This window comes from Dipodomys merriami, unplaced genomic scaffold, assembly GCF_024711535.1.
Source record: "Dipodomys merriami isolate MVZ:Mamm:240054 unplaced genomic scaffold, mDipMer1.0.p SCAF_5, whole genome shotgun sequence".
In the NCBI taxonomy this organism is placed as follows: Eukaryota; Metazoa; Chordata; class Mammalia; order Rodentia; family Heteromyidae; genus Dipodomys; species Dipodomys merriami.
The window spans coordinates 68,959,068-68,980,406 of NW_027206068.1; the positions used below are offsets into that span (position 1 = coordinate 68,959,068).

General features: G+C 48.6%; 1 protein-coding gene across 3 annotated transcripts in view; it reads right to left on the reverse strand.

Annotated features, from left to right (window-relative positions):
- Nucleotides 1–21,339, reverse strand: part of Dennd2a (DENN domain containing 2A) — a 75,073-nt gene that overhangs the window by 41,671 nt on the left and 12,063 nt on the right. For all 3 annotated transcript variants that reach the window (XM_069996910.1, XM_069996911.1, XM_069996909.1), the window contains exons 2-3: nucleotides 9,803–9,904; nucleotides 3,097–4,123 (exon numbers count right to left, since the gene is read on the reverse strand). In XM_069996910.1, coding sequence (XP_069853011.1) covers nucleotides 3,097–4,019 — 923 coding nt within the window. In that variant the 5' untranslated portion in view covers nucleotides 4,020–4,123; nucleotides 9,803–9,904. The remainder of the gene's footprint in view (nucleotides 1–3,096; nucleotides 4,124–9,802; nucleotides 9,905–21,339) is intronic.

Below are 21,339 nucleotides of genomic sequence, written 5' to 3' on the forward strand. Positions count from 1 at the left end.
GCCCCAGGCCCAGCACAAAAAAGAAATCAAGGGAAAAAAGCAAAATAAATAAATAAATAAAACTACATTTTCCCTGAGTGTACGAATCCACTAGTTGGGCTGTTGCTTGGGACACCAATGAAAGGAGGCTGAATGATGTGATGTCTCCAAGGCTCACAGCCCAGCTGTGTAACTCTAAACCCTCTGAACCTTCATCCTCCATCATCTTTCTTCTGCTGTGGCGTAGCTTTCCTGGCTCTTACTGCAGCCACTAGATTCCTGGCCCAGCCCCACTGCCTTTTAATTTTTTTTCCTCAAGAGATAGGATCACAATGAAGAGCATATATATATTTGATTTTTTTGTAACATGAACATCTTGCCCTAATCATCTTCATGGTAGTATTTTAAACAACATGCCAAACCTAAAGCCAAAATTCTTAACACACAGCTGATACAGTCATATTCCAACTTAGCCAAGAAAAATTTCATTTTTTGGACTGAAACTAGGTCACTGTAGCTGATTATCAAGAAACTGTTGGAAGATGGAGACTGGTAAGGAAAGTTCCGGTGTCCCTAAACCACTCCGGCCTCAAGGGCCAGGAAGGGCTGGTGCTCAGAAGTCTCTGCTGAGTCAGGACGCCAGGGCGCCCAGCCGGTTTGGAAAGGATTTAGAATTGGAAACGGAGGCTGATTAAGATGATGGCTCATCAGACTTGGGATTGAGTTTTTAAAGTTAGAGGGACTTAGCTGGGTCTTGGTGGCTCATGCATGAAATCCTAGCTACTTGGATGTTGAGACCTGAAGATTGTGGTTCAAAGCCAGCCTGCATAGGCAAGTCCATGAGAGTCTTAGCTCCAATAAACTACCACCCCCCCCCACAAAAACCAGAAGTGGAGCTGTGGTTCAAATGGTAGAATGCTAGCCTTGAGCAACAGAAATTCAGGGACAGCACCCAGGTCCTGAGTTCAAACCCTAGGTCCTGGGGGCGCCGGTGGCTCTCGCCTGTAATCCTAGCTACTCAGGAGGCTGAGATCTGAGGACACAGTTCAAAGCCAGCCTGGGCAGGAAAGTCCATGAGACTCCAATAAGCCACCAGAAAACTGGAAGTGACGCTGTGGCTCACGTGGTAGAGTGCTCGCCTTGAGCTGAAAAGCTGAGGGACAGCGCCCAAGCCCAGAGTTCAACCCTATACCTGACAAAAAATAATAAAAAACACCCTCCCCCCCCCCCCCCCAGGCACGCAGACACAGAGTAGAAAAACTTGCCAAGGGAGATGGGGACAGAAGTGTCTGGTCTGGTCCTGGCTTCGGTGGGCGTGTCCGAGCACGGAGAAGGAGAGGAGAATGGAGTGAGAGGAGCCCGAGAAGAGGACTAGTAGGCAAGGGAAGACAATGCTTCAATAGTTGTTCTGAAATACCAGGAGAGACCAATTAGGCTTTTTTTTTTCTTTTTCTTTTTGTCAGTTGTGGGGCTTGAACTCTGGGCCTGGGCACTGTCCCTCAGCTCTTCAGCTCAAGGCTAGCGCTCTACCACCTGAGTCCACAGCACCATTTCCGGACTTTTCTGCTTATGTGGTGCTGAGGAATGGAACCCGGGCCTCATGCATGTGAGGCAAGCGCTCTACCACTGAGCCACCTTCCCAGCCCAGGAGAGACTATTATGAACTGGGTACGGTGGCTTGCACCAGTAATCCCAGCTACTTTGGAAGCCAAAGTTGGAGGGCAGCCAAGGCAACAAATCGGAACAAATAAAGCAGACATGGTTGTTCACATCTCTAATCACAGCTAGGTAGAAGGAGGTAGTAAGAAAGTCAGGATTGGCAGCCCTGGGCAGTTACGCAAGTCTCTAGCCAAAAAATTAACAAAGACCACAGGCATGACTCAAGTTTGAACAATACGCGCCTAGTAAGATTCCTAAATTCAAACCCCAGAAACGCCACAAAAGAAAAAAGAAAATGGCAGAAAACTGGCAACTGGATTTAACAGGAGGTTGTGGGATGCTGGGGCACGCGTAGTTTCAGGATGAGGTGAGTTAGGAAGAGATGGAGGAGACGGAAGGAAAGGAAGCAGAGCGGACGGCTTTTGAGAATTCTTCTGTAGCCGGGCGCTGGTGGCTCACGCCTGTAATCCTAGCTACTCAGGAGGCTGAGATCTGAGGATCGCGGTTCAAAGCCAGCCCGGGCAGTAGAGACCGTGAGACTCCTATCTCCAATAAAACCACCAGAAAACCAGAAGTGGCGCTGTAGCTCAAGAGGTAGAGCGCTCGCCTTGAGCTGAAGAGCTAAGGGACAACGCCCAGGCCCAGAGTTCAAGCCCCACGACCGACCAAAAAAAAAAGAAAAAGAGAATTCTTCTGTAAACCTGGTTTTGAGATCAGTTATCCAACCTACTAGCACATTATAGACATGGACGAGAGACTGTTTCAAAGCGGGGAAGAAATCCTTTCCCGAGCACATACTTTATTTTCTAGCAATAGACTGGCTTTATTATTTAACACATTATATTTGAATTTTTTGTTTGCTTATTTGTGCTTATACTTCAGGCCTGGGTGCTTTCCCTGAGCTTTTTTGCTCAAGTATGGCACTCTACCACCTGAACCACACCTTCACTTGTTTTTTTTTTTTTTTTCTGTGGTTATTTGGAGATAGGAGTCTTATAAATTTTCCTGCCCGGGCTGGCTTTGAACTGTGATTTTCCTATCTCCGCCTCCTGAGTAGCTAGGATTATAGGCATAAGCTACAGGCAGCCAGCTAAAGAGTGATTCTTAAAACCTAATACTTTTTTTTTTTCCCCCAGTCATGGGGCTTGAACTTTGGGCCAGGATGCTGTTCTTCAGCTCTATCACATGAGTCCCAGTGCCATTTCTGGTTTTCTGGTGGTTTATTGGAGATAAGAGTCTCACGGACTTTCCTGCTCAGGCTGGCTCTGAACCGCTATCCTCAGCTCTCAGCTTCCTGAGTAGGTAGGATCACAGGCATGAGCCACCGATGCCCAGCCAAATATTCCTTTTTTTGAACGAGAACAAAGACAGAACCATTTGAGACCCTGCTTTAACACCGCAGCCAGGTCTTGGGCTGGGCCGGCCATCTCCCAGCCACGGCTGCCCAGCGGCACCTACCTGTGGTCAGCGCTGGACCTCGGCCTCCCCGCCCACAGTCTTCTGTTCACTGAGGCAGGAGGGGGAGAGGAGGGCAGGGGTGGGGGAGGCAGGGAGGGCAGAGGGGGCAGGTTCCTCTTCTCTTTCCTGAGGCCTGGGCCTGGGTGTGGATCCTTGTCCCCGTCTCCCGCATGTTTGAACGTTCTCCGGGGTTTGGGCAGGGGGTTGATGAAGGGCTTTTGGGAGGCGCCTTGGCAGCCCTTCTTGTCCTCGGAAGCCTCCACGGACCGTTCTCTGCCCTCCAGGTTCAAGGGCTGGTGCCCCCTGGGCTGGGTTTCTGAACGACCCCCGACCCTGGCACAATCAGAGAGGGGAGACCCCTCCTCTGCCTTGTCAGGCAGGCAATGTGGGGAGTAACAGGTCCCCGGCAACTGGGGGTCTAAGCCGGCTGAGCCGTCCTTCAAGGCCTGCTCCAGCCTCTTGACCTGCTTCAGCACTGAGCGGTGGTCGCTCGGGGAGTGGGGTTTGCAGAGCCTTGGTTCCCGGCCTCGACCGTGGCCTTCGTTGATCTGGCCCAGGTCTGCATGGGGACCCCTAGATCTTGCTGTCCTGCAGTCAGTCTCTGGGCTCTCTGGGTGAGGCTTTAGTCCATTCCTAGCGTCGGAAAGGTGAGTTCTGGCCCCCTCGCCCCCTCTGTCCATCGTGCAGGAAGCCAGCGTCTCCTCCGGCCCATCGGCCCCACTGCCTGGTCCCATGGGGGGCTCCTTCTTGCCTTCCCACTCAGAAATCTTGTCCTTTATGCTCAGGGGCTTGGACAGGTCCCCAGCTCGGGAGCAGGGGTGGGGGCTTCTCCCCGGCCTGCCGGCTTCTCTGGTGCTGGGCTCCGCAGTGGGGCTCCCGATGAGCATGCTTGAGCCCAACATGGCCACTCTGGCCCCCGGCATGCGGCTGGGGGGCTCACCCTCGATTGCTCTCAGGGAAAGGTGTGTAGAACCCTCGTGGCTGCCTTCCAGGGCCTTCTCCAGCCTCCGCACCTTCCACTTTGACCCTGGACCAGAAAGACAAACACCGTGTGAGGGGATCTCGGCCTCCGTTTTTGGCTGGCCATGGAGATTTGCTACAACTCAGATTCAGACAGTATATGTGATGCTTCATTGCAAATGACATATGGGTTTAAAGCCATCACCTAAAACCATCATGGAGAGCCAGCCCGGGGGCTCACGCCTGTAATCCTAGCTACTCAGGAGGCTGAGATCTGAGGATCATGGTTCAAAGTCAGCCCAAGGAGGACAGTCTGTGAGACTCTTATCTCCAACTAACCACTAGAAAACTGGAAGTAGTAGAGGGCTCATCTTTTGCTGAAAAGCTCAGGGATAGGGCCCAGGGCCAGAGTTCAATCCCCATGACTGACCACCCACCCCCTAAAAAGTCATGTATGCTTTTCTTGAGGTGATACCATGGTGGAATAAAAAACAGAACTGGGTTTGTAGTCCAAGAGTCCTGCATTTGAGTTCTATTTCAACCACTGACCAGTAGCAGTCTGGTGTTAAATGGTTAAGTCCTCTAAACTAAGTTTTCCTCTCTGTAACATGGGACTAATAACAATATACTTATAATAACTATATACACTTTATAGGCCAGACTATATAAAGTATATGGTAAACTGTGAGGGCACAATAAATTGATAATAAAATTGATAATTGTCATTTGTTTTCCCCTGATAAAAACAGGAGCATTTTCTCCCCACTTCTTTCCCTCCCTCTCTCTCTCCCTGCGTTCATCATTCATGGGTGGTTCTTTGGAATGACTTTAAAAAATTGAAACAAAGCTGGTTACTAGTGGCTCATACCTGTAATCCTAGCTACACAGGGGGCTGAGATATAAGGATTGTGGTTCAAAGCCAGCCTGGGCAGGAAATTCCCTGTGAGACTCTTATCTCCAATTAACCACCGGAAAACTGGAAGTGGCGCTGTGGTAGAGCTCAAGTGGTAGAGCACTAGCCTTGAGCTGAGGAGCTCAGGGCAGCGCCCAGGCCCTGAGTTCAATCCCTCCAAGACAAAACAAACAAACAAACAAAACCTGAAACAAGCTGGACAGTGGTGGCTTGTATCTATAATCCTAGCCAATCAGGAAGCTGAGATCTGAGGATCGCAGTTTGTAGCCAGCCTGGTAGGAAATGTTGAAGAGATTTGGCTCTCATTAATTACCAAAAAAGCTGGAAGTGGAGCTATGGATCAAGTGGTAGAGCTCTAGCTTTGAGCAGGAAAGCTCAGGCAGCCCCAGGACACACACACACACGCACACACACACACACATACACACACACACACACACACACACACACACACACACACACACCCTGAAACAATACCACAACACACACACACACACACACACACACACACACCCTGAAACAATACCACAACCATGCCATTTTTGCAGAGTCTGGGATTGATAAGTGTGCAGAGCGCAGAGCGCAAGGCCACACTGCGTTGGGTACACACAAACCTCCTTAGGAGCTTGTGGCCTCCTGCAATGGCCTCTCCCAGATTTCCCCCTCCCCTCCCCCAATGTAGCCCCTGCAGGCAGAGCCGGAGGACACCAGTACTTAGCTCGTGAATGAGGGTGGGAATAAACACAGAGACGTACTCAAGATGCCCTGTCTAGTACTGTCACCACTAGCTGCAGGTGACTCCATGAAGTCGAATCAAATGAAAGTGTGCGTTCCTCAGTGGCACCAGACGCAGATCAAGTTGTGCAGAGATTGTATCCAGCTAAGGCTTGTGTGAGGGGCAGGGCAGAAAAAAAACTTCCGTGGCCTAGAGCCTAAGGTGGGGTTAGATGCCTGCCAGTGAGATTTTTTTTTTGGTCAGTTGTGGGGCTTGAACTCTGGGCCTGGGCGCTGTCCCTCAGCTCTTCAGCTCAAGGCAAGCACTCTACCACTTGAGCCACATCGCCACTTCTGGTTTTCTGGTGATTTATTGGAGATAAGAGTCTCAGACTTTCCTGCCTGGGCTGGCTTTGAACTGAGAGCCTCAGATCTCAGCCTCCTCAGTAGCTAGGATTACAGCATGAGGCACTGGTGCCTGGCAAAGTGAAAATTTTTTAAAGTTATTTATTAGTACCCTGAAGATGCTAAAACATTATTTTTAAAGAAAAACTTTTTTTTCTTTTTCTGGGCAAGGGTGGCTCCTGCTCCTGGCTCCTCAGGAGGCTGACGTCTGACAATAGAGGTTTGAAGCCAACCTATCGCAGACAAACCTAGGAGACTCTTTTTGTTTTTTTGTTGTCAGTCCTGGGGCTTGAACTCAGGGCTTGGGCGCTGTCCCTGATCCTCTCTGTTCTCAAGGCTAGCACTCTACCACTTGAGCCACAGTGCCACTTCAGGCTTTTTTTGTGTATGTGGTACTAAGGAATCAAACCCAGGGCTTCATGCATGCTAGGCAAGCACTCTACCACTGAGCCACCTTCCCAGCCCAAACCTAGGAGACTCTTATCTCTAATTAGCCAGCAAAGAGCTGGAAGCGGAGGTATAGCTCAAGCAGTAGAGAGCCAGTCTTGAATGAAAAAGACAAACATGAGTATAAGGCCCTGAGTTCAAGTACTAGTACTTTCACAAACTTAAAAAAAAAAAAGGAAAAACATTTTAAAACTCATTGAATGAGAAAAATCTGTGGTTTGAAATGCAAAATATCCTTCCACCAGCAAAGGTAATGATTGAGAATAGAGACAAGATGTGTAGAAATTAGAAAACACCAGCCCAGTGTCCTGGGCACATTTTCTGAGTCTCTATATTGCTGACTGCATAGGGATTCAGACAGTTCAGTTCAAATTCACAGAGAGGGATGAATAATTAGTGATTACATGCACTCTGTTACTAGAACTTTCCATTCCAAAATAGCCGGATGTTTATGTAAAGATTTCTCCCTCACTTGAGACAGTGGCAACACAAATTATCCATCTATTCTTGGTTGCACAGCATAAATTAGAAACTTGTGAAAATGCAAACTTTTGGTTTTTTTCAAACACAGTTTCCATGCCTATCAAAGCAGAATTCCTTACTGAAATAAGTAGGATTCATCACAGAGTGCTTACAAAATGAAACACAATTTTTTTTTTTTTTTGCTAGTCATGGGGCCTGAACTCTGGGCCTGGGCGTTGTCCCTCAGCTCTTCAGCTCAAGGCTAGCACGTTACCACTTGAGCCACAGTGCCACTTCTGGCTTTTTCTGTTTATGTGGTACTGAGGAATCGAACCCAGGGCCTCCTGCATGTGGGGCAAGCACTCTACCACTGAGCCACCTTCCCAGCCCAAAACACAATTTTAATAGGCCTGCCACCACTGGATTCAGATTTTAGGGAGTGGTACAATCAGGCTGTTTCTCTCTCTCTGCCCCTCCCTCTCTCCTTCTCCTTCCCTCTCCCTTCCACCCTCTCCCTCTCTCTCTCCAATCCTGGGGCTTGAACTCAGGACCTAGGTGCTCTTTCTGAGCCTCTTTGTGCTCAAGGCTAGCTCTCTACCACTTGAGCCACAGTGCCACTTCCAGCTTTTTTGAGTAGTTTATTGAAGATAAGAGTTTATTCTGCCCGTGCTGGCTTCAAACCGATCCTCAGATCTCAGCCTCCTGAGGAGCTGGGATTACAGGTATGACCCACCGGTGCCTGACCTGTTTCTCTTTTACTGAGGGTTCAAAAGGAAAAACTCAGTTTCTGTTCTCACAGCGCCAGGAGCAGGTGGGGTTTAGCCTGGGTAATCATGTGATCTGGCCCTGCAGAAACTGTAGGGAACTCAAAGCTCAGTAAACCTAGATTTCTCACAATAACATAAACATCAATACAAGCTAAGAGCGCATGAAAACAGCTCTTGCAGAATAAAATGTTACCCATCCCTACAAGAGAGGACAGACACCCGCGCCGGTGGCTCACGCCTGTCATCCTAGCTAGAGATCTGAGGTTCGCGGTTCAAAGCCAGCCCAGGTAGGAAAGTCCGTGAAACTCTTATCTCCAATAAACCAGAAAACCGGAAGTGGCACTGTAGCTCAAGCAGTAGAGCGCTCGCCTTGAACTAAAGAGCTGAGGGACAGCGCCCCGGCCCAGAGTTCAAGCCCCACCACTGACAAAAACAACAAACAAAAAACAGTAGTCTCATGGAGTTTCCTGCCTAGGCTGGATGCAAACCATGATCTTCAGGACTCAGCCTCTTGAGAATCTAGAGTTTCAGGCATGAGCCGCTAGTGTCTGTAGGCTTCTTTTCTCAAAGTAAGAACTCTATGACCCTTCTCTAGACTGGAACTTTCCAAATACACAGGCCAAGTTGATCTTCCTCACTGTTTTTGGTGACATGGTAGGTAATCAATAAACACACATTTCTGAATGAATGGATGAACTAATGCATCAATGTGCCTAGCTAAGCACAGCATTCATTAGAACTCGTTTTTTGAGGGGTGGCCAGTTTAGGGGGTTTTGTGATTGCTCGGCAGATTCTCTACCACTTGTGCCATGCCCCCACCCTCCCAGCCTCCATTATAACTCTTGGTTGCACAGATAGTATTGCTGTGACCATTATAACTATTGTCAAAAATTGCAAACCCCTAAGCGCTGCTTCGTGGTCACTGAGCCGGAATGAGAGGAATGGCTACCTGGCTGGACGGCCTTGTTGGCTTTCTGAGCCCACGCAAGAGGGGGGAGGGTGGTGCAGCCATAGCTTTAAGTAACTCCCAGGCCAGAATACCTCATCCGTGCAATTGCCGTGCCCAGGAGAGTGATAGCCCGCTTCCAGGATTCTACAGCATGGAAAGGGCTGGGGGCAGGGCCAGGGCGTGGCAAGAGCCCAGTCCAACTTAGTGACTGCACCTGCTGGGCAGACCACATCACTAACAGAGAGAAGGCTCCATTTGGGAGGAGAAGGCTGCAGGAGAAGGCTGCTGCTGCTGCTGCTGATTGTTGTTGTTGGTGGTGGTGTGTGTGTGTGTGTGTGCGCTCTTGCGCGTGCGCGAGCGCAAGGGCGTGCATGTGCGCCAGTACTTGTGCTTAAAATATGCTCACATGGGCTGGGCACTGGTGGCTCACGCCTGTAATCCTAGCTACTCAGGAGGCTGAGATCTGAGGATTGCGGTTCAAAGCCAGCCTGGGGAAGGAAAGTCCATGAGACTCTTATCTGCAATAGACCAGAAAACTGAAAGTGGCACTGTGGCTCAAGTGGTAGAGTGCTAGCCTTGAGCTGAAGAGCTGAGGGACAGCACCCAGGCCCAGAGTTCAAGCCCCACAACCAACAAAAAGAAAAACAAAGTACTCACGTGACTATTCACTCAAGGCTGCTGCTCTACCACTTCCAGCTTTTGGCTGATTAACTGGAGATCAGAGTCTCTCGGAGTTTCTTTGAACCACCAACCTCAGATCTCAGCCTCCTGAGTAGCTAGGATTACGGGTGTAAGCTACCTGTGCCCTGCTGGGAAGGCTGATCTTATAGACGGATTCAGCTACACAGATTTGGGGCTCAAGGATGAGTAAATAGCTGTGAATCCTAGTAAGGAGAAAACCTGAAAGGCAGCTTGAGGATTTGGCCTGTGGTCTTGAGAGAGTAGTTCAGGTAGCAGATACAGGAGGGTGATGAGACTAACACTTCCTTAGTTCAGGAAGTGGGCTTAGGAAGGAGGAAGGACAATGGGGAAAGGAAAGCCATTAAGGAGCCTGGTCAACCTCGACCCCCAGAGAGAAGGGACTCTTACCTGTCAGACAGTCTGGAGCTCAGGTCTGCGGCCTGTCTGAGGCTGCCCTGGGCCGGCCTGCACACGGTCATCACGTCAGCATGTGGAAAGGCTCCAGATGGCCTGGGGGGACAGGGGTGCACACTCAGTGAGCCGTCAGCCCTGTCCCAGAGGAGCCCATCCAGGCCCTGACCCCACATGATTCCTGACAGCTTCTATGGGGGAGGTGGGGCGGTGGCACCGTTTACGATCCCTCCCCCAGGAGGAGGCAGGCATGACCCAGAGCCCCCCCTCAGACCCCCCTCCCCCAACAATCCCTTCATAGACCTTTTTGCAAATGTCAACAACAACCAAAACAAACAAAACACACTGTAACTCCTCCTTATCCACTACGGATTTCTTTCAAGGTCGGGGTAGGGCCTACAAATAGACTTTACTACCTGAGTGTGCCTACAATGAAGGCTAACCTGTGAATTAAGACATCTGAGCCAGGCGTTGGTGGCTCACACCTGTAATCCTAGCTACTCAGGAGGCTGAGATCTGGGGATCGTGATTCAAAGCCAGCCCAGGCAGAAAAGTCTGTGAGTCTCTTATCTCCAATAAAGCACCCCAAAAGCCAAAAGTGAAGCTGTGGCTCAAGTGGTAGAGTGCTAGCCTTGAACCAAGAAGAAGAGGAAGAAGCAGCAGCAGCAGCAGCTCAGGAATAGTGCCCAAGCCCTCAGTTCAAGTCCAAGGACTGGCAAAAAAGAAAAAAAGAAAAGAAAGAAAGAGAAATAAATATTGCATAAGTAACAGCATACTGTAATAAAAGTTATATGTCTGGGCACTGGTGGCTTATACCTGTAATCCTAGCTATTCAGGAGGCTGAGATCTGAGGATCACAGTTTGGAGGCAGCCCGGGCAGGAAAGTCTTTGAGACTTTTAACTCCAACTAATCACCAAAAGGCAGACACTTCTGGCTCCACTAGCTGTGGCTCAAGTGGTAGAGCACTAGCCTTGAGTAAAAAAGCTCAGGGACAGCGCCCAGGCCCTGAGATCAGGCCACAGGACTGGTACCAAAATCACAACAACAAAACACAACAGTCTGTGAATGTGGTCTTTCTAGAACTATCTAGTTGAACCAGGCACTGTGGCTCACCTCTGTAATCCCAGCTACTCAGAAAGCTGAGATATAAAGATGTGGTTTGAAACCAGCTTGGGCAAAAATAAATAAATAAATAAATCTGTGAGACTCTTATTTCCAATTAACCAGGAAAAAGCTATATGTGGCAAAGTGCCAGCCTTGAGCAAAAAAGGTAAGAGTGTGAGACCTAGTTCAAGCCCCAGTTACTAGCATGCACCACACACATGTTGCGCACACACACACACACACACACACACACACACACACACACACACACACACACACACACACACACACACACATCTATTTATACTGTGTTCAGGTAACTACAAGTTACTGAAACTGGAATACAAAACCAAGGATAAGCTCAGCGCCAGTTAGCTCATACCTGCAATCCTAGCTATTCAGTAGGCTGACATCTGAGGACCACGGTTCAAAACCAGCCTGGGCAGGCAAGTTCATGAGCCTCTTACCTCCCATTTGCCACCAAAAAGCCAGAAGTAGGGCTGTGGCTCAAGTGGTAGAGTGCTACCCTTGAGCAAAAAAGCTCGAGGACAGTGTACAGGACCTGCGTTGAAGCCCCAGAACTGGCATACACACACGTGCACACATATGCACGCACATGTGTATGTGTGCACCTAGCCACAGACTGCAGGGTGCCAAACACATCTTGGTGCCAAAGTGGTAGATTCAGGATACCTGGGGCTCCCATCCAGATGGACAGAAACAACTGATAGGCACGATGCTTCAATAGCAGCCCCTCGGAACTGCCCAGATGATGAAGCCATGGGAGATGACCAGCCGTTTGGGAAAGTGTCATCACCCCGTCAGCCACTCCCGGTGGACAGGTGCTGTCTCTTGACCAGCGGTACTGAGATCCAGCAACTCACATTTCTTTTTCCTTTTGGTGTGTGTGCTGATCCTGGGGCTTGAACTCAGGGCCTGGGTGCTGTCCCTGAGATTCTTTTGCTCAAGGCAAGCATTCTATCACTTCAGCCACAGAGCTACTCGGGGCTTTTTCTGAGTTTATTAGAAATAAAGAGTTTCACACAGGAGCTGGGAAGTTAGCTCAGTAGAGCGCTTGCCTTGCATGCCTGAGGCCCTGATTTCGATTCCTCAACACCACATAAGCAAAAAGAAAAAAGCCGGAAGTGGCGCTGTGGCTCAAGTGGTAGAGCGCTAGCCTGGAGCTGAAGAGCTGAGGGACAGTGCCCAGGCCCAGAGTTCAGGCCCCACGACCGGGACACCCCCCCCCACACACACACAAAAAGAGTTTTACACAGACTTTCCTGCCCAGGCTGGCTTCGAACTGTGAACCTCAGATGTCAGCCTCCCGAGCAGCTAGGATTATAGGTGTGAGCCACCAGCACCCAGCAACTCACATTTTTTTTCCATGGAACTTCCCAAAGTCCCTTTCCCCCAACTCCTCCGTCCTCTCCCAGGTTGCTCCAGCTGTCAGGTGACACGTGGCTGCCCGATGTTTAGCCTGGGCATGGTGTCCACCACCAAGATATCAATGAACTTTGCGGAACAAGGAGAGGGGAGGCCATAGAGGAAGAGACCGAGAAGGGAGCTAGGAGCCTATTATAGAAAGTGAAGCAGGAAACCATGATCCAAACAGGCAAGGAAGGAAGAGACAAGGTCCACCAGGCCGGCTATGTGCAGAGAAGAGGACTTAAAGCTTGGGCCTGCCCAAGCAGCTCAGCAAACAATACCACAGCTTGGAGGCACTGGTGACTCACGCCTGTCATCCTAGCTACTCAGGAGGCTGAGATCTCAAGATGGCAGTTCAAAGCCAGCTCTGGCAGGAAGGCTATGATACTCTTATCTCCAATTAACCTCCTAAAAACTAGAAGTGCAACTGTGGCTCCAAGTGGTACAGCGTTAGTCTTGAGCAAAAGACCTCAGCAACAGCCAGGCATTGGTGGCTCATGCCTGTAATCTTAGCTACTCAGGAGGCTGAGATCTCAAGATGGTGGTTCAAAGCCAGCTCTGGCAGGAAAGTCTGTGAGACTCTTTGAGACTCTTATCTCCAATAAACCACTCAAGAAAACCGAAGTGATGGGGGGGGGGAGAGGATGGGGATGGGAAGGGGAAACAAAGGAGGAGGCTACAATGCTTGATAAGAAATGTACTCATTGTCTTGCCCATGTAATTGTAACCCCTCTGTACAGTATTTTCACAATTAAAAAAAAAAAAAAAAGAAAAGAAAACCGAAGTGGCACCGTGGCTCAAGAGCACTAGTCTTAAGAGCTCAGGAATAGCATCGAGGCCCTGAGTTCAAGCCCTACAACCACTACCACCACCACCACCAAACAATAGAGGAGCGTACATTCTGGGGTAGACCTATGTTGTAACTGAGGCTGGCTCCTGATACAGGCAAGCCTGGAAGGCCTTTCAGGGACAGGAAGGAACTCATTGTCTGTCTCATAATGCCGGGCACAGCTGAAGCTTCTGGAGCCCTTCCACGTGGCTGGGTCCACAGACACTGCCCTTCTGTCCTCATCTGGCAGAGGGCCACGCTGGAGCCCAGGCAGGGCGGCCCCTCCCCGCCAGTGTGCACTCCCGCTCGCACAGACCCGGCCCCTCCCGTCCAGCTCCAGCTATGACATCCAGGGCCGCCCCACCTCACGGCTCAGGCTGGCGCCTCTGCACCGCTATGCTGGGGCAGACGCCGGGAGGCACTCCCAGATGAGCCCAGGCTCCGTCCGGGTCCCCAAAGGATCAGAGCCCATTGTTATCGATGCACAGAGAGCCACGGGTGACCTCAGACGTGCCATTCTCAAGAAACTCCCCATACTAAAGCCACCACTCCAAGCCAGGTGCCAGTGGCTGACGCCTGTAATCCAGGTACTCAGGAGGCTGACAGCTAAAGATGGAAATTCAAAGCCAGCCTAAGGAAAATTCAAGAGACTCGTCTCCCCAATTAACTACCTCTTTCCCCCCAACAAAAGGCCAGAAAAATGGACCTGTGGCTCAAGTGGTAGAGTGCCAGCTTTGTGAGAAAAAAAAAAAAAAAAAACTTTTCAGCACCCACACCCTGAGTTCAAGCCCCACTACTAGCACAAAAGTTAAAAAAATAAATAAAACCACCACTCCAGGAAAACCACATTCTTAGAGCAAGTCAATGGGCTTTAGAAATTGGAACTGAGGATCCCGAAAGGCCCCCTATCTGTAGCCAGCACCAGCGCTTGTGAATTCACGGAGGTACTGAAGACGCTGCTCCTGTTTGCCTTTTCCTGTTTGCCTCTGGTGAACAAACACTAACGTAGGTGACAGGCCTGGCCCCATGCTCTAGCTGGGGGTCCTCAGTAACTTTAATGACGGGGACACACTTTATTATCATTCTACAAGCCTGGGAGAGAAAGAGAGCCATTTCCTAAAGGGTGGTCCACGGAGGATCTGTTCTAGTTAACCTGGCAACCTGCTCAGATTTCTGAGCACCTCTCTAGGGCTGGCCTGGAATCTGCATTTAAATATGGCAAAGGCCTTAGGTGGACCGGCATGATGGCCTAGGCCTATAATCCTAGCTACTCAAGAGTGGGAGGTAGGAGGATGGAGGTTGGAAGTTACTTGAGGCAAAAATTAATGAGACACTAGCTCAAACAAGCTTTAGACCAAGTGCAGCAGCTTTCATCTGTAATCCCAGACATATATAGGTAGAGGTAGCAGAATCAAGGTCTGAGGCCAACTCCAGCTAACTTAGTGCAAGACTCCAGCTGCAAACTAAACTACAAAGGACGGAAGTGGGTGCTCCAGTGACAGAATGCTTGCCCAGCAAATTCAAGCCCCTGAGGTCAAGCCCCAGTACTAAGTCACAAAGAAATAGCCCTTCATAATTTCTTTTGTACAAACCAGCATTCCCTTTCTTCCTAGACAATCCAGCCTTGTGATTCAGACTATTTACCAAGAAGGATAATGAATGAATGAAAACAGCAACGCATTTTCCTACTCAGTTGCTTGTCACAGAAAGAGAACATCCCATGGACTGGGAAGGTGGCTCAGTGGTAGAGCGCTTGCCTTGTATGTATGAGGCCCTGGGTTTGATTCCTCAGTACCACATAAGCAGAAAAAGCCAGAAGTGGTGCTGTGGCTCAAGTGGTAGAGTGCTAGTCTTGAGCTGAAGAACTGAGGGACAGCGCCCCGGCCCAGAGTTCAGGCCCCACAACCAATAACAACAACAAGAAAAAGAGAACATTCCATGAATCAGATGGGCTTATTACTAATAATTTTAATCATCAGTAATAATAACCTAAGACTTAAGACATCATATAAAATTTTGAAGCTGGAAGATGGGTACATAGAGCATATAGGGTTGTTGGTTTTGGGGGGTTTTTTGGGTGGTGGTGGGAATTGAACTCTGGGATTGGGCGCTGTCCCTGAGCTCTTCAGCCCAAGGCGAGCGCTCAACCACTTGAACCACAGCTCCACTTCTGGTTTACTGAGTGGTTTATTGGAGATAGAGTCTCACAGACTTTCCTGCCCAGGTTGGCTTTGAACCTTGATCCTCAGATCTCAGCCTCTTGAGTAACTAGGATTACAGTCATGAGCTACTGGAGCCCAGCTGTTTTTTTGTTTTTTGTATGTTTAAACATTGCTATGAATTTGCAGAAAAATATTTTCTTTCTAATTTTTTCTTGTTGGTCGTGGGGCCTGGGCCTGGGCGCTGTCTCTCAGCTGTTCATCTCAAGGCTAGCACTCTACCACTTGAGCCACAGCACCACCTCCAGCTTTTTCTGCTTATGTGGTTGTGAGGAATCAAACCCAGGACCTAATGCATAGAAGGCAAGCACGCTACCACTGAGCCGCCTTCCCAGTCCCAGAAAAATACTTTCAATGCCTTAAAAATTCGAACATTTACAGCTATTTACCACTCTAATCCTGATTGACTTCTTGCTAAAATGGATTAGTGTAAAATACACTGTCCCCAAATCACATTGACGGGAGGACTCAGGTAAAGAAGATACGCTGGTGGTAGAGATTTGAACTAGTTACCTGTGATCAATCTCTCTCCTCTCTCTCTCTCTCTCTCTCTCTCTCTCACACACACACACACACACACTTTATCTCACAGTGAGATCCTTGTTTACTTCAAAAGCTGAAGAAACCTTCATAGCTCCAGATTGCATGTATATATGTATGTATATATAATATATATACACATTTATATGTATATATAATATCTGATACATCCAGTGCCAGGCTCCCAGACTTCTTTTTGTAAGTGACCAGTGACAACAAATTTTCTGTTGCCCATGTACCGCATGAATCACCTCCTTCATGGTCACCATCAATCAAAACCCCACGAGAGTTCAGAACATTCTTGTGGGGGGCCACTCCAAGCCATCCTATCAAAATGAATAATTAGTCAAGTGCCACCAGCTCATGCCTGTAACCCTAGCTACTCAGGAGGCTGAGATCTGCAGCCTGGGCAGGAAAGTATGTGAGTCTCTTATTTCCAATTAACTACCAAAAAGTCAGAAATGATGCTGTGGCTCAAGGTGGTAAAGCACTATCCTTGAGCACAAAAGCTCAGTGACAGGGGCTGGGAAGGTGGCTCAGTGGTAGAGCGCTTGCCTTGCAAAAGCTCAGGGACAGCGCCCAAGCCCTGAGCAAACAAGCCAAGAGTCCAGTTTAAGCCTCATACTGATACCAACAAAAGATTTTCTCTGGTCATAAATACTTAGCAACTGACAACAAAGTTTCTTTTGAACCACCTGATCAGTATTTTCCCTACCTACACCTGTCAGTTTGTTTGACAAATGAGGCCGGGGGGGGGGGGGGGGGGGGGAGGGGGAGTCTGTGGTTAGAGCAAACCAACAATGAAGCCGAGACTCCAAGTGCTGATGCTCTTGGCTGAAGACGCCTCGTCCTCAGCCCCTACACCCAGGACAGCTTCTGTCACCTCTGTACAATGTCCCATCCTACACACCCTGCGGCTTCTTTCACACCTGTGCAATGTCTCAGCCTATACACCTTCTAGCTTCTCTCACATCTGTACAACGTCCTGTTCTAGACAACTTAGTAGCTTGGGGACACATTTTTGCAGTGGACAAGATTTGCAAATCATTGGGCTGGGAAGGTGGCTCAGTGGTAGAGCGCTTGCCTTGCATGCATGAGGACCTGGGTTCGATTCCCCAGCACCACATAAGCAAAAAGAAAAAAAGCCAGAAGTGGCGCTGTGGCTCAAGTGGTAGAGCGCTAGCCTTGAGCTGAAGAGCTGAGGGACAGCGCCCAGGCCCAGAGTTCAGGCCCCACGACCGGACCAAAAAAAAAAAAAGATTTGCAAATGATGAATTTTCCCCTCAGCTGTTGGCTGTGTGGCAATACAGCCACAGGATGCCCTTGGATTCACCACTGTGTGGAGGGTAAAGGTGGAAAAAGTGTGAATTAGTGGCTTTCCTTGCACAAGGCCACTAAATGACAGTGTGGGAACGCTTGATAACATTGATGTCGGTATGATAAAGGTTAGTATGAGCTTGCTGGAATCACAAGGAACAAACATGAAGCACGCCAGTACTACTATGGTATGGTTTAATAGCATGATTTAGATAAATGGCTTTTGTTGTTGTCAGTTGTGGGGCTTGAACTCTGGGTCTGGGCACTGTCCCTCAGCTCTTCACCTCAAGGCTAGTACTCTACCACTGGAGCTACAGCGCCATTTCCAGTTTTTGAGTGGTTTACTGGAGATAAGAGTCTCACGGACATTCTTGCCTGGGCTGGCTTTGAACAGTGATCCTCAGATCTCAGCCTCTTGAGTAGCTAGGATGACAGGCATGAGCCACTAGCACCCGGCTTCTCTCTCTCTCTCTCTCTCTCTCTCTCTCTCTCTCTCTCTTTCATTTTCTTTCTTTTGCTTCTTTTCTTTTTCTTTCTTTTGAGCTTCTTTTGCTCAAGGCTAGCACTCTACCATATGGAGCCACAGAGCCACTTCCAGCTTTTTCTGTTTATGTGGTACTGAGGAATCAAACTCAGGGCTTCATGCATGCCAGGTAAGCACTCTACCACTAAGCCACATTCCCAGCCTGGTGGGGAAATAATTTTTTAAGAAATAAAGCATGGCTGGGTGCCTGTGGCTCATGCTTGTCATCCTAGCTACTCAGGAGGCTGAGATCTGAGGATCACGGTTCAAGGCCAACTTCGAAGGGAAAGTCTGTGAGAATCTTAGCTCCAATTAACCACCAGAAAACTGGAAGTGTCTTCAAGTGTTAGAGCACTAGCCTTGAGCAAAAAGAGTTCAGGGCAGTGCCCAGGTCCTGAGTTCAAGCCTCATGTCTGAAAAAAAAAAAAAAAAAAAAAAGATGTGATTGTTTTAAACAAATGTTTCTAGCATAACTTTAGAGCCTAGTTGAGGGCTGGGAAGGTGGCTCAGTGGTAGAGCACTTGTGCATGCCTGAAGCCCTGGGTTCGATTCCTCAGCAACACATAAGCAAAAAGAAAAAAGCTGGAAGTGGTGCTATGCCTCAAGTGGTAGAGCGCTAGACTTGAGCTGACGAGCTGAGGGACAGCGCCCAGGATCAGAGTTCAGGCCTAACGGCTGCACCCCCCCCACCCAAAAAAAAAAAAAAAAAAAAGAAGAGCCTAGTTGAATAGAGTTCTGCTGAGATCCCCGCAGGGCTGGGGTACAGATCAAGGGTAGGGCCCATGCTCTGGGTGTTTCACACATGGGAATTTATACTCTGATTTGTATCTTTTCAAATGCAGCACCCAAACTGCTCTTCAACTAAAATCACCTGTGATGGTCACCTCTCAAGACAGATGCACAACTTCTACCCAGGATCCTCTGGGGACAGTAACTTCGGGATCTGACCCCACAGGGTCAGGCTCCTTGGGGACAGCCTGACTTTTTTCTAAGGGCAGTAAGCAGGAAATAACTTTCATTCATAACCTTCTGGGAAGGTCAGCGTAAGGAAATTAGCCATTTACATTCTGTCCTGCAATGCATAAGCACAAACGTAATTAATCACAGTAATAATGCATCAGTAATGATAAAAGAAATAAAAACATGTCCATATATGTTCTTCTACAAGAATACTCACAGAAATATTGTACATAAGGCTCAAAAAGGAGAAACAACCCAGTCATCAGCTGATGAATATGTAAATAAGGTTGGTATATCTATTCAATGGAATATTTAGCCACAAAAGAAATAAAGTTCATCCAGGCTCTGGTGGCTCATACCTGAAATCCTAGCTACTCAGAAGGCTGAGATCTGAGACACGGTTCAAAGCCAACCGGGAGCTGATAAGTCCCCATGAGACTCATCTCCAATTAACTATGTGAAAACCAGAAGTGGCACTATGGCTCAAATGGTAGACGGCTCACCTTGAGTTGAAGGGTGCAGGGACAGCACCCATGCCCAGAGTTCAAGCCCCACGACCAACAACAACAACAACAAAAGTATACATTAGCCAGGTACTGTGGCTCATACCTATTAATCCTAGCTTCTCAAGAGGCTGAGAAGATTAAGGTTCAAAACCAGCCTAGGAAAGAAATTCTGTGAGACTTTTATCTCCCATTAACCTCGCAAAAGGCTGAAAGTGGAGCTGTGGCTCAAGTGATAGAGTGCCAGCCTTGAGGGAAAAAGCTAAGAGGCAGCATCCATGCCCTGAGTGCAAGCCCCAGTTCCAGCACACACACACACACACACACACACACACACACACACACACACACACACACACACACACACACACACACACACACACACACGAGCACATAATATATGATTCCTTTTATATGAAATGTTGCAAATCTGCCAACCCACGGAGTACTAAAGTAGCTTGGTAGTTGGTGAAATGGAAGCTGAAAACATAGGGCATGGAACACAGCCTTGTTTATGTGGTGAAAATGCTCTAGCCAGGCACTGGTGGCTCACGCCTGTAATCCTAGTTACCCAGGAGGCTGAGATCTGAGGATCACAGTTCAAAGCCAGCCCGGGCAGGAAAGTCTGTGAGACTCTTATCTCCAATAAACCACTAGAAAACTGGAAGTGGTGCTGTGGCTCAAGTGGTAGAGTGCTCACCTTGAGCTGAAGAGCTGAGGGACAGAGCCCAGACCCAGAGTTCAAGCCCCATGACCAACAAAAAAAAAAGAAAGAAAAGAAAAGAAAAATGCTCTAAAATTATGGTGATGGTTGCATAGCTTTATGAATACCCCCAAATTAATTTTTTTTTGGGGTCCAGTCGTGGGGCCTGAACTCTGGGCCTGGGTGCTGTCCCTCAGCTCTTCAGCTCAAGGCAAGCACTCTACCACTTGAGCCACAGAGCCACTTCCGGCTTTTTTCTTTTTGCTTAAGTGGTGCTGAGGAATCAAACCCAGAGCCTCAGGCATGCAAGGCAAGTGCTCTACCACTGAGCCACCTTCCCAGCCCCTACCCTCCAAATTAAGTTGTATATTTCTTTGTGAGCCACAGGCGCACAGCTTTAAGTTGTATATTTCTAATAGAAAATTTTAATCCTATGTAAATTACATTTTTGATGAAATAATTAGAAAGAAAGAAAAATAACAGGGCACTAGTAGTTCATACCTGTCTAACTCAAGTGGCTGGAGGATCATAGTTCAACAGACAGGAAAATCCACAAGATGCCATGTACAATATAACCAGCAAAAAGGTGGGCTGAAGGTGTGGCTCAAGTGGTAGAGCACCAGCACAGCAAGCAAGCCAATCAAGTCAGAGGCTCTGAGGTCAAGCCCCAGGAGTAGATGAGGAAGAGGAAGAAGGGGAGGAAGAAAAGGAGAAAGAAGAGGAAGAGGAAACTGAGGTTCACACTGACAAATAGCGTCACTTGAATTTTTAAAAGGGCTGCCAAGGCTCAGCTCTTGCTGCTCTATACCATTACCTCCTTCATCAGCAATTCCTATTTATGCCAAGGTATTTAGAGTGACTCTAAGGGCTAGCATTGAGTACTGAGGTAAATGAATGCAAACGGTTAAAGAAACAAAACAAAGGCACTGAAGGTATGGCTCAAGTGGTAGAGCACCCACCCAGCAAGCGCAAGGCCCTGAGTTAAATCCCCTGTAGCACTCAAAGGCAGAAGGAGAAAGAAGAAGAAAGAATATAAAACTCAGCCTACCTCACAAGAAGCCATGCTCTGCAGTCTGCCCTTACCTCATCCAGAAGTCACAAGGTCCCCAGCAGCCATATCTGAGGTATGGACACACCCCCAGCTTCTAACTGATTGGCTGTCAGGGAGGCCTGACTCAGTCAGATTACCCAACCATATCCTGCTCTCAGAGTGGTCCATCAACTTCTCAGAGCAGCGGGAACATGGCTAATATGCCAAGACTACAGAGCAAAGCGTTAGATATGACCTGGTCACTTCCTACCACGATGAGGTCACCAGCATGCTGTCCAGCAGTCCCTTCTCTTCATCAGGCAATCCTTCAGGATTGCTGGAGGCCACAGGGACCTCTGAAGTCTTAGCAAGGCTGA